The sequence below is a fragment of the Budorcas taxicolor genome, chromosome X (assembly GCF_023091745.1).
Source record: "Budorcas taxicolor isolate Tak-1 chromosome X, Takin1.1, whole genome shotgun sequence".
In the NCBI taxonomy this organism is placed as follows: Eukaryota; Metazoa; Chordata; class Mammalia; order Artiodactyla; family Bovidae; genus Budorcas; species Budorcas taxicolor.
Genome location: NC_068935.1, coordinates 102,315,358 through 102,333,419, shown reverse-complemented (window position 1 = coordinate 102,333,419; position 18,062 = coordinate 102,315,358). Strand labels below are relative to the sequence as shown.

General features: G+C 37.9%; 1 protein-coding gene across 1 annotated transcript in view; it reads right to left on the bottom strand.

The window, feature by feature from the left end:
* Positions 1 to 18,062, bottom strand: part of CASK (calcium/calmodulin dependent serine protein kinase) — a 377,556-nt gene that overhangs the window by 179,436 nt on the left and 180,058 nt on the right. The window contains exon 4 of the mRNA XM_052662816.1: positions 2,795 to 2,872. Coding sequence (XP_052518776.1) covers positions 2,795 to 2,872 — 78 coding nt within the window. The remainder of the gene's footprint in view (positions 1 to 2,794; positions 2,873 to 18,062) is intronic.

The following is an 18,062-nucleotide window of genomic DNA, read 5'->3' as shown; positions in this document are numbered from 1 at the left end:
CCAACAATGGAGTATAGGATCAGAGAGAAGGAAAGTAGAAGTCATCTGGTTGAATGCTCTAAGCCAAAGGAAGGATCTATGTGCCCTTGGTTACATGGTCACTGGTACTCTGCAACAGGGGACAAAGCTAATCAAACTTGCTGAGGTCCCTCCCTATTGTCATTTTTAGGAAGGGTTTTAATAAATTTTGCCAAATCTCTCTCTTTGCAATGTCATTTATTGATCCCAATATTACTCTTTTCTTTGGTCCATTCTGGTAAGTTTCTTTCATAAAATCACCATTGTAACAGCAATATAGGTGGATTTTTAAAATCAACAGACTTTCATCTTGATGTACATAAACATCTAACTTTCCTATAATCTCAAGATTGTGAGAGACCTCCAGTCATTTCACTCTATGACATCATCTCTACAACACTGGTATTCTTTATGTTCTAACACCTAGCACAGTGGCAGAGAGAGGCTCAAAGTTAAAGAAAAGTAATAGAAATGAGTAGTTCAGTTCAGTCGCTCAGTTGTGTCTGACTCTGTGACCCCATGGACTGCAGTATCTCAGTCCTCCCTGTCCATCACCAACTCCCGGAGTTTACTCAAACTCATGTCCATTGAGTTGGTGATGCTATACAAGCATCTCATCCTCTGTCGTCCCCTTCTCCTCCCAGCATCAGGGTCTTTTCAAATGAGTCAGTTCTTTACATCAGATGGCCAAAGTATTGAAGTTTCAGTTTCATTATCAGTCTTTCCAATGAATATTCAGGACTGATTTCCTTTAGGATGGACTGGTTGGATCTCCTTGTGGTCCAAGGGACTCTCAAGAGTTTTCTCCAACACCACAGTTCAAAAGCATCAATTCTTTGGTGCTCAGCTTTCTTTATAGTCCAACTCTCACACCCAAACCATGACTACTGGAAAAACCTTAGCTTTGACTAGATCGACCTTTGTTGGCAACGTAATGGATGAGTATGGAACAGAGTAAAAGCAGTAGTGGTTTAACATCAACTCTGATAGTCTATCTGCCAGGTATTCCAGTGTCTTTGTGGTTCAAAAAGGAAAAAGTCATCTTCCTCCATCAAGTTTCACTGTTTTATAAAATCAACGTCCAAAATATTTAGTTTTCCCTATTTGATACTGCTGTTGAAAATAACAATATGGGAAAATACAAAACTCTGATTCTTGAAGAAATAAATATGAACAATGCTATGCAAAATCTGAGGGTTTCATTTAGTAGGAGAAAGTGGCATACCACTATGCCATAAGAAAAATCAAGATAGCACTGATTATTAAAGAATGTTTTTTAATTCTAAAATACAATACAAAATAAAAACTTTTGTGATAAGAATACTAAAGCAAAATGGGATTAAAAAAAAGAAAATCCTAGAATATACTTTTAGTGAACATGGCACAAAATAAAAAAGGATATTTGGCCTCAGTTCTACCATGAATAAATCAGGAGTTAAAGGAAGGAACTAAAGTTAATATATATAAACTCTCATTTGCTTCCTCTCCCTAGCTCCAGGAGTAGAAAACAGCAGCTACCTAAAATTTAGTATATTCTTTATCTTGTGTTATAGTTATGGCTGCTCCACCTCCCGAAATGGGGGCCCTTGCTGTTCAGTCAGGAGAAGACTACACAAAGAATTTGAAGAAAGTCAAGTCACTCTGAGCTTAAAGTTGCACGGGGGTCGGAGAAGGCAATGGCACCCCACTCCAGTACGCTTCCCTGGAAAATCCCATGGATGGAGGAGCGTGGTAGGCTGCAGTCCATGGGGTTGCGAAGAGTCGGACACCACTGAGTGACTTCACTTTCACGCATTGGAGAAGGAAATGGCACCCACTCCAGTGTTCTTGCCTGGAGAATCCCAGGGATGGGGGAACCTGATGGGCTGCCGTCTATGGGGTCACACAGAGTCGGACGTGACTGAAGCGACTTAGCAGCAGTAATCCCTAAGCTGTTTTCAGCCATATCTGTCCATTGTGCCATAATTATAAAAAGAATGGTAGGAGGGAGAATGTTATAATCATTTAATGATAATTGTTTCCCAAGTGGTAGAAAGTTTTAATAAATACTTATAGGTTTGAACCCTTTAACATACCATGGTTAGTGACTAAAGAGGGTTGCTGTAACCCATGTATTAAAAAGGCAACTTACTGGAGCAGGTATTTATGATATGATTGAGTGTCACCAAAGCAGAAAGCTGTACTGCTCCAAATCTATAGGCAAGTGACCCAGTGCATGGCTCCTGTGATTTTTCATATTAAATCTTTATTTTGAGTAGGGACTTCTCCACTTGGAACAATGATGACTACTTGATTGGGAGATCCAATATATTTAGCAGAAAAACTGTGCTGTTATTTCTGTTCTTCTGCTGTTCCATGCTTTTTCTCAGATTAACCGGTCACAAAACAATCTGCTATCACTAAAAGGCAAACTGAAAAACTAACGAGGCACATCTGCTAAAAAGCAAAAATCGAACACACACCAAAAAAACCCCAAGTTTCCTTCTACATAGTTCCTGACTTATAAAATTCCTCTTTGTATAAAAGTCATCAGAAATGGAAAAGATGGCAGTGGTGATGTTAAATTCTAAATCCATATAAATAAATTCACTGTTTAATATTTTGTATTTCCAGTCACTGTTTGGTTCCACTAAGGCACATTAAGAGATGCTCCTTGTAAGACAGAGTGGCAGCCTGCTTGTCATTCAAAGAGCAGGATGCTTCATGTGATTTCCTTGTCATGTGATTTCCCTTTTACTTCTACCTTTACTTTGGGAAGTTGATACAAATTACATACCTGGCAACAGCTTCACTGTATACGAAACCAGCATCAGCTCGTTTTACGATTTCAAAACACAGATCTGCTCCATCCATACTGTAGAGAGACATGAAAAAGAAGATAAGGAAAGAGAAAATTTCAGGAAAAAAACATTGAAAGTGAATACATTATAACTAAGTTTTTAGTTGACTTATAGCTAAAGATTATAATAAATTATTTAAATCTCCTTTTGATGAAAAATAGATACCAATTATAAAGGACATTATAACCATCTTAACATTGAAATCACTGTGAACGGTGACTGCAGCCATGAAATTAAAAGATACTTGTTCCTTGGAAGGAAAGCTATGACAAAACTAGACAGTGTATTAAAAAGCAGAGACATTACTTTGCCAACAAAGGTCCCTCCAGTCAAAACTATGGTTTTTCCAGTAGTCAAGTACGGATGTGACAGTTGGACCATAAAGAAGACTGAGCGCCGAAGAACTGATGCTTTCGAACTGTGGTGCTACGGAAGACTCTTGAGAGTCCCTAAGACAGCAAGGAGATCAAACCAGTCAATCCTAAAGGAAATCAGTCCTGAATATTCATTGGAAGTACTGATGCTGAAGCTGAAAATCCAATACTTTGGCCACCTGAGGCTAAAAGCTGATTCATTAGAAAAGACCCTGATGCTGTAAAGATTGAGGACGAGAGAAGGGGGCAACAGAGGATGAGATGGTTGGATGGAATCATTGAGTCAATGGATATGAGTTTGAGCAAGTTCAAGGAGACAGTGAAGGACATGGAAGCCTGGCTTGCTGCAGTCCATGGGGTTGCAAAGAGTGCAACATGACTGAGGGACTGAACAACAACAACAGCCTTCTTTATGGTCCAGCTCTCACATCTGTATATGACTACTGGAAAAACCATAGCTTTGACTATACGGACCTTTGCTGGCAAAACAGTGGGGCATTGAGAGTTGGGGCATCCCCGACCAGGGATGGAACTCATGTCCCCTGCATTACAAGGCAGATTCTTAACCACTGAATCACCAGGGAAATTAAATAACAAATTAATTAATAATCATTACTAATATTACTCTTCATCAAGCATCATGGAAAGCATTCCTTGTTTTATCTCCCTTCATTTTTACTATCACCCCACGAGGTCAGCATCCTTCATGTTCTCAAATAATTTGTCTGAGTAGACACGTATATGACAGGGACAGAATTCAAATCCCTACCTATATTCAATGCTCTTTCCATTATCTACAGCTACACCTACTAAGTGTGCAAGGAACAAATATACATATTCAAGCTCAACAGTTCAAACATAGCATGAAGTTCTAAAAGAACAAGTATATTTTATACTTTCAACATATTCCCACCCAAAACCTGGCAGAATACTAGGCACACAGTAAATATTTAATGATTGGTTGACCATATTATATGAAAATACTTTCACATTTATACGAAGCTTTACCAAGTTTACCTAGTTTTCATTTCACGGCCAATGAACTTTTGCCAATGCTCAATAGGATTCTTTTCTCAACTAATTTTCATGATGGCTCAGTCTACTGTGAAGTATGGCAGGGCCTATTCTGCATCATCAGAAATAAAACCCAGATGAATGTGACCATGCATCTATGTGAACAACCCTGATCACCTGCAACAGTCCTACAGGCAGAGTTGCTAGGTCAAGAGGCAGAGAAAAGAATGCTTTTGATACATATACTACTGGAAAACTTCCAACAATTTACTCCTCAACTACCGAGTGTGAAAGTGTTCTTTCCTCTACTTTGCTTGCCTCTCCTAGGATGATTATTCTTTTTAATCTTTGCCAATCAGATAGGAGGAAAAAAAGTCACCCATAAATGCTTTCATTTACATTTCCTTGATTACTAGAGAGGTTGAATATTTTTCATTTCTTTGTGTTGTGGGGAGAAGAAAAGCACTATTTTTAAAGCTGGCTGCAGTTTAAGCTTGGATGGTTCATTTGTGAAGACTAAAAACACATAGTGAGGGAATTAGAGTTTTGTTTAGCCTTTTTCCTTTTTAATTGCGAAATGTGAGGATAAGCACTATGCATCTTAGATGAGAGAAGAGCTGGGCAAAGAAGAGAGCTAAACTGATTGCATCATAAAGCAATAAGAATCCTTAGAGCCAGAGGAAGGCTTTTTGGAGGGATCTGAAAGGGGGAAAAATCCTAAGGGTGGAAGAAGGTAGTAAGGTGGTGAGAGGCAAACACTTAAAGAGGGAACCAGTCAGTGGGAAATAACTGGAAATCATTTACTGCCCTGGGCTACAGTTACCAGCATGAATCGATTCATGTTCCTGGACATATGTGAAAATACTAGTAATTGAAATGACAATTTCTACATATGCATATACACATATGAAATTATTTTTAGGTTTCTAATCTTTTCCACTATTTTGGTATCTAGTCTGATACCATTTTTAATTCTGCAATAGTATCTATTTTAGTATTTGGCAAAATAAGTCTCATTTTGTTATTACTCTTTGCCAACATTTTCCTATGAGACTCTTTTTTCTCCCAGCTGAAATTTAAAATCAATTTCTCAAACACTAAAAAGTTTTTTAAAAATATTTTGCTGAAATAGTATTATATTTATAGATTAACAAGTAGAAATTAACATTTTCCTAACATTCCCATCTGTGAATGATATCCATCTCCATTTCCTTTTATGTCTCTGAGTTAGAATTTTAAGGTTTTCTTCATATTGGTTCCAAATATTGATTATTGGGTTCCCTACCCCAAGGCATTTTATATTTTTAGTTGCTATTATAAATGGGATCTTTTGGCTATTATACATTTTTTAATACAATGGTACATAACCAGGGGTACCAAACAAAACCACCTATGTAATGTTTAAAACATGCATGCATGCTCTTTGAGGCTTTAGTCTGAAAGTAAGTCATTACTGTGAAAGTAATTTTTCTATTATTAAAGCTATTTGATTAGTTATTTGTAACATTGATATTAAAGTAAAATTAATATTGATATTAATTTCAAATTTCATGAGATATAGAAAAGCTAAAAATACTTTTATGCAAATTTTACTCATCATAGAAACTTAAAATATACATATTCATAAAACATACAATCCCAGTATAATAATCTTGAACAAAAAGTTCAATGTCTTAATTCTTGACAAACTTTACTTGATAATATGCTTTTAAAAACAATTATAAGGCTTCTCTTATTGGTTTTCTCTTTGGCTTCCCATCTTAGGGTGTTTCTGAGGCTGCCAAGAAGCTTCAATAAGCATGCTCTGAATTTCATTAGTTGGTTCCATTCTGAGGGAATGAAATGAGAAAGAGAAGAAATCCTGCTATGGAAGAGTATGGGGAATGTTTCTTTACTAAACCCAGAGAAAAACTATGGGATGTTTACTCTGAATTGTCAAAAGTGGTGGGATTATCAATGATCTTAACTGCCCCTCATTTCATCTATCTGAATTTTAAAACTTTTGTAATAAACATGCATTACTTATAAAAAATTTAAAAATTAAGCAAAAACAAATGCTCCAAACAAACAAAACAGATCACAGGTCTAGAGGGACAAGGTATGGCTGTAAGTATGTGGAAGGGATCAAAATATTCCAGCCCCAAATATGCCACTTTAGCAGAGGATTATTTTGAGCTGAAGGCAACTGAAAATCAGCAGATACAGAAAAACACTCTACTCTCCTCCATTCTGCCTAAAAATGGGACATTAATTTCCCTTTATTAAAGGGACAGAAATTTCCTTTTGTAAAGGTGTTCCCCTCTCATGTACCAGGAAGAAGAAAACCACACTTAGCTGTGTAACAAACCTTATTAAATAACTCTTTTTTACCATATTTTCTGATTACCTTCCTACAATTTACTTCTGACCCTAGATACCCAAACTCCCCCTTCCTTCCTTTGTCTAGGCTCTTCACTTTCACTCTTTGTTAAAGTGGTATATAAGGCTCTGGGTCTCTGTGGGTTTCACTTTTTCCTATGCATATGCCCGCTCCCTACTGCCCACCATGTGCAAATGAAAATCTTTTCTCCTGTTAATTTGCCGTTTGTCTGTTTAATTTGCAGGCCCGATGTACTTGATATAAGAGTACAGAGAAAGTTTTCTTTCCTCCTCTACAATCTATTCTATAAAAGCAGAGAAAGAGAAGGCTCGTAGGAGACTAGTACCTTCTTGTATGAAGAAGCGCTTCTCAAATTAACTGTGATGGTGGTGGTGGTTTAGTTGCTAAGTTGTGTCTGACTCATTTGTGACCCCACAGACCTGCCAGGCTCCTCTGTCTATGAGATTTCCCAGGCAAGAATACTGCAGTAGGTTGCCATTTCCTTCTCTAGGGGATCCTTCTGACCCAGGGATTGAACTCATGTCTCCTGCATTGCAAGTGGATTCTTTACCATTAAGCCACCAGGGAAGCCCCACTGTGATGAAGGATTACCTTTTACCGCCCCCTCTCCCCACACACACTCTAGCATATTAAGAGCTAATATATTTTTTACAACATACAATACCACATGCTGTGACTTCACAGCAACATAAATTATTCTAACAGTTTGTGGATGTTTATACTCAATTTCTGTTCTTATCTCATTATAGAGTGGTAAATGACTGGTAGACTAGAATTTGCAAACTATTCTTTGAGGAGCACTGTAAAGAACAGATCAAATCTGGATTTCTCTCATCAGCATTTCCCCCGAAGGTGATACAAACAACTACAAAATCTAGATGACATACCCCACCCCACCCCACTACCTGCTGCTGCTGCTAAGTCGCTTCAGTCGTGTCCAACTCTGTGCGACTCCATAGACGACAGCCCACCAGGCTCCTCCATCCATGGGATTTTCCAGGCAAGAACACTGGAGTGGGTTGCCATGTCCCTTTGGGTACGGAAAAACTCAAACTTTCTGGCCAGCCCAATAAAATTTTTTTTAAGTGTTAAAGAATTAACAGCGTAAACAGTGAAAAACTACCTATGAGAACAGAGAAAGGATTAGAACTCAAAGAGGGAAGCAAGAGCTGCTTCTGCCCTGGGGATATGGAGGGGTTATGGAAAGAAGGCAGCTGTGGAGGCAAGAGGTTTCACTTCTGGGGAATTCTACAGAAGTGACGGGCTTCCCTGGTGGCTCAGATGGTAAAGTGTCTGCGTGAAATATGGGAGACCTGGGTTCAATCCCTGGGTTGGGATGATTCCCTGGAGAAGGAAATGGCAACCCACTCCAGTATTCTTGCCTGGAAAATTCCATGGACTGAGGAGCCTGGTAGGCTACAGTCCATGGGGTCGCAAAGAGTCGGACACGACTAAGCAACTTCACTGATGCAGATTTACAGGGTGATCCACGAGGAGAGAAAGTGCTATTCTTCTCACAAACTATGGAAGAGTCCACCAAGGGGTAAGGCTCTGACAAAATATCTCATACTCCAGGGTGGAAACATAAGGAGTTGCATTTTGAAAATTGCAGTATACAATATATTCTGGTATGTCTTATCAGTGGCATAGGAAAACCCCAATACTTACCATGGAGATAAAAGCTGAATTTTAAATATTCAGTAAGAAAGAAAGAATCAAACGTGACACTATAGATCTGAAAAAGCAGCAAGAAGAAATTTAAGAATAGAAAAAAATAAAAATTAAGAATTTGAACAGATTAGATAGTCAAAGAGAAAAGTAGTGAACTAGAAAATAATCAGCTTGAAGCAAGGAGAGACAAAACATGGAAAAAATAAAAGTGAGATTAAGAAATGCAAAACCAATACAATATTGTAAAGTAATTAACCTCCAATTAAAATAAATAAATCTATATTAAAAGAAAAGAAATGTAAAAGATTACTTTGAAAATCAGCATATATTTCATTGAAGTTTAAAAAGTAAAAAGAAAATGGAGCAGAAACAATACTGAAAATATAATGACTGATAATTAGCCAGAGATGATTAAAGATATCAATCCATTGATTTGAGAAGCCCATTAAACATCAAGCAAGAAAAAGAAATCTATAGTTAGCTATATACCACTGAAAACTGCAGGAAACAAAGAAACATAGACAATCTCAAAAACAGTGAAAACAACGGACTATCAGACTGATAGCTGACTTTCAGTAGCAATAGTGGAAGCCAGAAAACAGTGGAAAAGTGTCTCAAAATAACTGCCAATATAACCTTCTCTTCTCACTTAATAAATCTTTACAGAATGATGGGGAATACATGTACACCTGTGGCTGATTCATGTCAATGTATGGCAAAAACCACTACAATATTGTAAAGTAATTAGCCTCCAATTAAAATAAAAAGAAAAAAAAATCTTTACAGAATGAAGGTGGAAAAACAATTCAGATAAGTAAAATACTGAGATAATTTGCTACGAGCATACCTATCCCTAAAGGAAATATAAAAGAATATTCCTCAGGAAGAAGAAATATGAAGAAAACTCAGAGATTCAGCAAGGCATGGAAAACATAAAATGTAAATATGTAGATGAATCTAAATGAACAATGATTGTATAAAACAACTATTTTCTCAGTATCTCCACAGAGAGATCATATAAAACAGTTACTGTTCAGAAATAGAGAGAGGTAGGTAGTGGGGTCGGAGAAGGCGATGGGACCCCACTCCAGTACTCTCGCCTGGAAAATCCCATGGATGGAGAAGGCGATGGGACCCCACTCCAGTACTCTCGCCTGGAAAATCCCATGGATGGAGAAGGCGATGGGACCCCACTCCAGTACTCTCGCCTGGAAAATCCCATGGATAGAGGAGCCTGGTAGGCTGCAGTCCATGGGATCTCGAAGAGTCGGACACAACTGAGCGACTTCACTTTCACTTTTCACCTTCATGCACTGGAGAAGGAAATGGCAACCCACTCCAGTGTTCTTGCCTGGAAAATCCCATGGATGGAGGAGCCTTGTGGGCTGTCGTCTATGGAGTCGCACAGAGTTGGACACGACTGAAGCGACTTAGCAGCAGCAGCAGGTAGTGGGGTGGGGTGGGGTATGCCAGGAGGAGATTGATTGATTTTAAATATAAATACTTGACAACAATAACTTATAAGTCAGGAGGTATACTTTAATTTCTAGGTCAACTACTAAGTTCTTTTTCTTTGACTAGACCTTTTACCTATGTGTATAACTTTATAACATTATGCATTCAGTTCAGTTCAGTCACTCAGTTATGTCCGACTCTTTGCGACCCCATGAATTGCAGCACGCCAGGCCTCCCTGTCCATCACCAACTCCTGGAGTTCACCCAAACTCATGTCCGTCGAGTCCGTGATGCCATCCAGCCATCTCATCCTCTGTCGTCCCCTTCTCCTCCTGCCGCCAATCCCTCCCAGCATCAGAGTATTTTCCAATGAGTCAACTCTCCGCATGAGGCAGTGGGTTGCCATTCCCTTCTCCAGGAGATCTTCCTGACCCAGGGATTGAACCTGGGTCTCCCGCATTGTAGGTAGACACTTTACCACCTGAGCCACCATGAAAGTCCCCCAAAACAGTGTGCATTAGTCATTCGAAAAACACTAGTCCACTGAGTTATGCAGAATTTCCTAATATTGACATGTTTGATTACATGATATTAAAAATCACTGCTGATTACATTAGAAACACTCTAAGTCCTGGGGGGCTTCCCAAGTGGCTCAGGGGTAAAAAATCCACATGCCAATGCAGGAGATGCAGGTTCAATTCCTGGGTCAGGAAGATCCCCTGGAGGAGGAAATGGCAACCCACTGCAGTATTCTTGCCTGGAAAAACTCATGGAAAGAGGAGCCTGGTGGGCTACAGTCCATGGGGCTCCAAAGAGTTGGATATGACTGAGTGTATGCACACACGCATGCACACACACCCCTTTAAGCCGTGGGAAGCTGTTAAGCTCATGGTGGCAGATATAAGTTTTCCAAAATTCTAATTTTCACTTGAAAATTTTGAATTTCATCATCGGCAACAACTACTGTGAGTTATTTCCCTGGAAGCAGCAGGCTCGCTTTGTTCATTTTTCTAATTGAATGTCTGCCACATACTCAAGTTTGGGTAACTGTGGCTTGTCTGTTAGTCATCCTTTCAAGTAAAAGTGATGTCATACACACACACAAAATACTTGTTTGGATTACAACTCAAGATATTGCAGAAGTGGCTTTCTAAGACCCAACAAAATTGAAAGAACTGCAAGCAGAGTATGTTTTCTAATCACAGTATAGTTAAGTTAGAAACTTAAAAAATCACTAGAAAATTCCCAAATGTTTGGAAATTGAGAAATACATGCTAAATAACCTATGAATCAAAGGCAAACTCACACTGAAAATTAAAAAGCATTTCTAGTATTTCTAATAATGACAATAAAAATTAAATATCAAAACTCATGCAAGATTGAGGCATTACATTTCAAGACTGGGGTGTTGCCATTATTAAACCCAGAAATATAGAAATGGCTGAAAGAAGCAGTTGGGGCATAGATCCAATCTTCCAGTATGGAAAGCTAGCTACAGCCCCATCCCCAAAACACACACTCCTCAGTGCTGGAGAAACTTATCTTGTATCAGGTAATCCACTGATGACAAATAAAATACATTAATACAACCTTTTCAGTGGACAATTTTATAATGCTAGACAAAGGTCTTAAAAATGGGCATGTCCTTTGATCCACTGATTTCATTCCAAGGGAAATAATCAGATTATTTGCTGAGTTTTAATGACAAGGGTTTCTCCACTGATTTCCAGTAGCATATTGGGCGCCTACTGACCTGGGGAGTTCCTCTTTCAGTATCCTATCTTTTTGCCTTTTCATACTGTTCATGGGTTCTCAAGGCAAGAATACTGAAGTGGTTTGCCATTCCCTTCTCCAATATGCTACTGGAGATCAGTGGAGAAGTAACTCCAGAAAGAATGAAGGGATGAAGCCAAAGCAAAAACAATTCCCAGTTGTGGATGTGACTGGTGATAGAAGCAAGGTCCGATGCTGTAAAGAGAAATACTGCATCAGTTCAGTTCAGTCGCTCAGTCGTGTCCGACTCTTTGCGACCCCATGAATCACATAGGAACCTGGAATGTCAGGTCCATGAATCAAGGCAAATTGGAAGTGGTCAAACAAGAGATGGCAAGAGTAAACGTCAACATTCTAGGAATCAGCGAACTATAATGGACTGGAATGGGTGAATTTGACTCAGATGACCATTATATCTACTACTGTGTGCAGGAATCCCTCAGAAGAAATGGAGTAGCCATCATGGTCAACAAGAGTCTGAAATGCAGTACTTGGATGCAATCTCAAAAATGAAAGAATGATCTCTGTTCGTTTCCAAGGCAAACCACTCAAAATCACAGTTATCCAAGTCTATGCCCCAACCAGTAATGCTGAAGAAGCTGAAGTTGAATGGTTCTATGAAGACCTACAAGACCTTTTAGAACTAACACCCCAAAAAGATGTCCTTTTTATTATAGGGGACTGGAATGCAAAAGTAGGAAGTCAAGAAACACCTGGGGTAACAGGCAAATCTGCCCTTGGAATACAGAATGAAGCAGGGCAAAGGCTAATAGAGTTTTGCCAAGAAAATGCACGGGTCATAGCAAACACCCTCTTCCAACAACACAAGAGAAGACTCTACACATGGACATCACCAGATGGTCAACACCAAAATCAGATTCATTATATTCTTTGCAGCCAAATATGGAGATGCTCTATACAGTTAACAAAAGCAAGACCAGGAGTTGACTGTGGCTCAGATCATGAACTCCTTATTGCTAAATTCAGACAAATTGAAGAAAGTAGGGAAAACCACTAGACCATTCAGGTATGACCTAAATCAAATCCCTTATGATGATACAGTGAAAGTGAGAAATAGATTTAAGGGCCTAGATCTGATAGAGTGCCTGATGAACTATGGACTGAGGTTCGTGACATTGTACAGGAGACAGGGATCAAGACCATCCCCATGGAAAAGAAATGCAAGAAAGCAAAATGGCTGTCTGGGGAGGATTAACAAATAGCTGTGAAAAGAAGATAAGCCAAAAGCAAAGGAGAAAAGGAAAGATATAAACATCTGAATGCAGAGTTCCAAAGAATAGCAAGAAGAGATAAGAAAGCCTTCCTCAGCGATCAATGCAAAGAAATAGAGGAAAACAATAGAATGGGAAAGACTAGAGACCTCTTCAAGAAAATTAGAGATACCAAGGGAACATTTCACAGAAAGATGGGCTCGATAGAGGACAGAAATGGTATGGACCTAACAGAAGAAGAAGATATTAATTAGAGGTGGCAAGAATACACAGAAGAACTGTACAAAAAAGATCTTCACAACCAGGATAATCACGATGGTGTGATCACTCACTTAGAGCTCAGACATCCTGGAATGTGAGGTCAAGTGGGCCTTAGAAAGCAACACTACGAACAAAGCTAGTGGAGGTGATGGAATTCCAGTGGAGCTATTTCAAATCCTGAAAGATGATGCTGTGAAAGTGCTACACTCAATATGCCAGCAAATTTGGAAAACTCAGCAGTGGCCACAGGACGGGAAAAAGTCCTTTTTCATTCCAATCCCAAAGAAAGGCAATGCCAAAGACTGCTCAAACTACCACACAATTGCACTCATCTCACACGCTACTAAAGTAATGCTCAAAATTCTCCAAGCCAGGCTTCAGCAATACGTGAACTCTGAACTTCCAGATGTTCAAGCTGGTTTTAGAAAAGGCAGAGGAACCAGAGATCAAATTGCCAACATCCTTTGGATCATGGAAAAAGCAAGAGAGTTCCAGAAAAACACCTATTTCTGCTTTACTGACTACGCTAAAGCCTTTGACTGTGTGGATCACAATAAACTGTGGAAAATTCTGAAAGAGATGGGAATACCAGACCACCTGACCTGCCTCTTGAGAAACCTATATGCAGGTCAGGAAGCAACAGTTAGAACTGGACACGCAACAACAGACTGGTTCCAAGTAGGAAAAGGAGTATGTCAAGGCTGTATATTGTCACCCTGCTTATTTAACTTATATGCAGAGAACATCATGAGAAATGCTGGGCTGGAAGAAGCACAAACTGGAATCAAGATTGCCGGGAGAAACATCAATAACCTCAGATATGCAGATGACACCACCTTATGGCAGAAAGTGAAGAGGAACTAAAAAGCCTCTTGATGAAAGTGAAAGAGGAGAGTGAAAAAGTTGGCCTAAAGCTCAACATTCAGAAAACGAAGATCATGGCATCTGGTCCCATCACTTCATGGGACATAGATGGGGAAACAGTGGAAACAGTGTCAGACTTTATTTTTCTGGGCTCCAAAATCACTGCAGATGGTGACTGCAGCCATGAAATTAAAAGACACTTACTCCTTGGAAGAAAAGTTATGACCAACCTAGATAGCATATTCAAAAGCAGAGACATTACTTTGCCAACAAACGTCTGTCTAGTCAAGGCTATGGTTTTTCCAGTGGTCATGTATGGATGTTGAGAGTTGGACTGTGAAGAAAGCTGAGCGCCAAAGAATCGATGCTTTTGAACTGTGGTGTTGGAGAAGACTCTTGAGAGTCCTTTGGACTGCAAGGAGTTCCAGCCAGTCCATTCTGAAGGAGATCAGTCCTGGGATTTCTTTGGAAGGAATGATGCTAAAGATGAAACTCCAGTACTTTGGCCACCTCATGTGAAGAGTTGACTCATTGGAAAAGACTCTGATGCTAGGAGGGACTGGGAGCAGGAGGAGAAGGGGACGACAGAGGATGAGACGGCTGGATGGCATCTCTGACTCGATGAACGTGAGTCTGAGTGAACTCCAGGAGTTGGTGAGGGACAGGGAGGCCTGGTGTGCTGCAATTCATGTGGTCACAAAGAGTCAGATACGACTGAGTGACTGAACTGAACTGAACTGAATGTCAAGGGTTTATCACAGCTATTTTTAATACGGAGAAGTGGGAAAGAACCTAAATCCCCAACAAAAAGAGAATGATTAAATAAACTGTGGTAAATCCACAGAGTAGGATATTATGCTGCCATTAAAATGATGCTATAGAAGTATATTTATTGATATAGAAAGATGTCCTAATATATTAAGATGTACAAACATATATGCATTATCTATGTGCATTCAAATGTATTGAGAAATTTTTGGATATTACAACACAGTGTTAAAGAGTAAATGGGTAGGACTCTGGATTTGTTGTTTCCGTTTTACTTAAAAAAAAAAAAAAGAACAGGTATTACCATTTTTGTCATAGTAAAGACAGTTTTAAATGTTAAAAAATAAAATGCAAAAATATTCCTTCAGTATGTTGTTAAAATAGTATTTATAAGGCAGTCTTAATACTGTGAAAATTATTTAAATTTAACACAAATATTATAAACATTGATGTAAAATATTAGAAAATAAAAGCTGAAGTCAGTGACATTCCACCAGGAGAAATTTTTTAAATAGAACAGCAAATTAAATCCAATGAAGGGGCAGAAGGAAATGGTAATGAGCAGAAATTAATGAAGAAAAAACAGGGCAAAAGGCAAAGCAAAGAAACATGCTTGGAAAAGATTTCTACAACTGAACTAGAAAAATCCCGATTCTGAGAACTGAACAATATACTTTTATTACACAGATCTCAGAATAAAATCATTAGAAAATGAGAAAATATTTAAAACTGAATAATAATGAAAACCAATGCATCAAAACTTATATGCTATAAATGTATATATTAATATTTTAAAAGAAGAAATGTTCAAGATTTATGATAAGCATCCATCTCCATAAAGTTATAAAAAATCATCAAATTAAAGTCAAACAAATTAGATGGAAATAAGGATAGAAACCAATGACATGGAAAACAAACAGATACTGGGGGGATTGACGAAGTTAAAACTTGTTCCTCATGAAATAATAAATTTTGGGCAAGCCTGAATTAAAAAATAGACATATACAGCAGCCTGTATGAAGGATAAAAAAGGGGATATTCTATATCCTGCAGACATTAAAAAGATGATATCAAAACTTTATGCCACAAATTTGAAAATTTATATGTAATGGACAAATTTTCAGAAAAATAACTCATCAAAACACAAAAAGAATTAGAAAACCTAAATAATTCTTTACTGATTAAAGGAACTGAAATAGCAATTAAAAACCTTCTGCCATAGAAAACTGTAGGCCTAGATGGCATTTCTCCCAAGTTCTACTGAACACTGTGAGGAGAAATAAATAAAAAGCAGGAACAGTTTCCAATTCATTTTATGAAGCTAGCTTAAGCTAGATATAAAACCTGTTAAGGACAGCATGTGAAAATTAATGGGTAATCTCACTAATGAACACAGATGCAAATAAGCCAAACGAAACTATACTGAGCTATATTGAAAAACTGTACAGGACCAAGATGGGTTTGCCAAAGGAATGCAAAACTGTTTCAACATTTGGAATTAAATTAATAGAATTCTATACACTGAGGTAGATTAAGGAAGAAAAAATAGTGACCACCTCAATAAAAGGAAAAAATATTTAATAAAACTATGGATTTAAATCTTAAGAAATTCTTAAATTAAGAAGGCAAAAATGCCCACTCCAACAATTTAACAATATTGTGAAGGTTCTAGCCAGAGCAGTAAGGGCAAGATAAAGAGATGAAATGTGTAAGAATTGAAAAGGAGGAAACAAATCATCATTATTTACAGATGGTATAAGTGTATATGCAGAATATCCAAAATAATCAAAGGAAAAATGAAAATGAATCAGAATTTAGCAAAATTATTGTCATAAAACAAATGAAATTTACAAAATTTTTTTCATTAAAGAGCATATGAATAAATCAAATAAAATGATGTATAGGGTCTCTAGACAGAAGAATATGATTTTTTTTAGGAGAAATTAAACAACTAAAATAAACGGAAAGAAAATTATCTTGTTCACAGATTGGGAGACTCAGTAAACAGCTCATCTTTCCCAAGTTAAAGAATAAATTCAATGGAATTCCAATCAAAATCCCAACAGGTATCATATTAGAAACTGTTAAGCAGAATCTAAAATGTATATGGAAATGCAAAAGGACAAGAAGATCCAAGGTATTTTGGGAGAACAATATGGTGGGAAGATTTGCTCTACTTCAAACTTTTATAATAAACAGCTAAATAATTAAAACTGTATGCTATTGACACTAGGATAGACAAACAGGATAGTAGAACATAAGAGCAAGCCTAGAAACAGATACACACACACGCAGACACACACATATATATATGGATGCTAGATATAGGACAAAAAAGTAACTACTACAGAGTATTGGGCAAAGACAGTCTCTTCAAATAAATATGTGCTTGTGTGGACCTGAATGTTCATAGCAGTAGTATTCACAATAGTCCCTAGATGTCAACAATCCAAATGTCCATTGGTAGTAGAATGGATAAAATATTAATATATTTACAAAATAGACTATTAAATAGTGATCAAAAGAAATTAGCTATAGGTACACAAAAATTTGGCTAAATCTTAAAACATAAACTGCATGATTCCTTTTATATACAGTTCAAAAGCAAATAATCTTGCTATGTTGTAATAAAGCTAGGATTTACTGAGTGCTTACTATGTGACAGGTGTTTTCTAAGCGCTTTACATGCACTAATTCATTTAACAGTTACAAGAGGTCTATGAGGTTAAGTATTTTTACCGCCCTTATTTCACTTATGAGAAAACTGAGAAATAGCAGACATTACGTAACTTGCCTAAGACATCACATAGCTAGTAAGTGGCAGAGCCCGGATTTAAACTCAGGCAGTTTGACTTTAGAGACCATGCACCCAAATGTTCAGTTTACAAAGAGGGAAACTTCTAACTTCTGTTCAAGGTTCTGAGTCATTTAATGGAAGACAAGAGATTATAGCTAAGAAGGTCAGTATGAAGAAGGGCTCTGGAGAACAATCGCATTTTCATGGTGTCATGGGGACCCCATGCTCTAGAACCATCTAGTGGTATCTTCAAAATGCAGAGCCTCCATTTCCATCCTCCCAGGTGAGACATGTAAATACTTTATTGTTGATATGGCTTAAATGAATTCTCTATACATAAGTTTGCTGATAGATGCTTTAATCCTTGCATACACAAATCAATCTCTATTGATTAGAAAAACCCACAACTTTATTTTCTTCAAATTCAGGGCTGTTCTTGTGGTACTGTCTTGATGTCTTCACAAATGTCCCATCATCTTTTCCCAATACTTTTATGCTTTATGAGCTTGCTGGAAATGTCCTCTCTCCCCTTTTCCACCTCTCTCTCTCCTACACTTACGTTGATGCTCTTCATCAACTTTGTACAAGCCAGCCTGCCTTTTCCAGCTCCCAAAC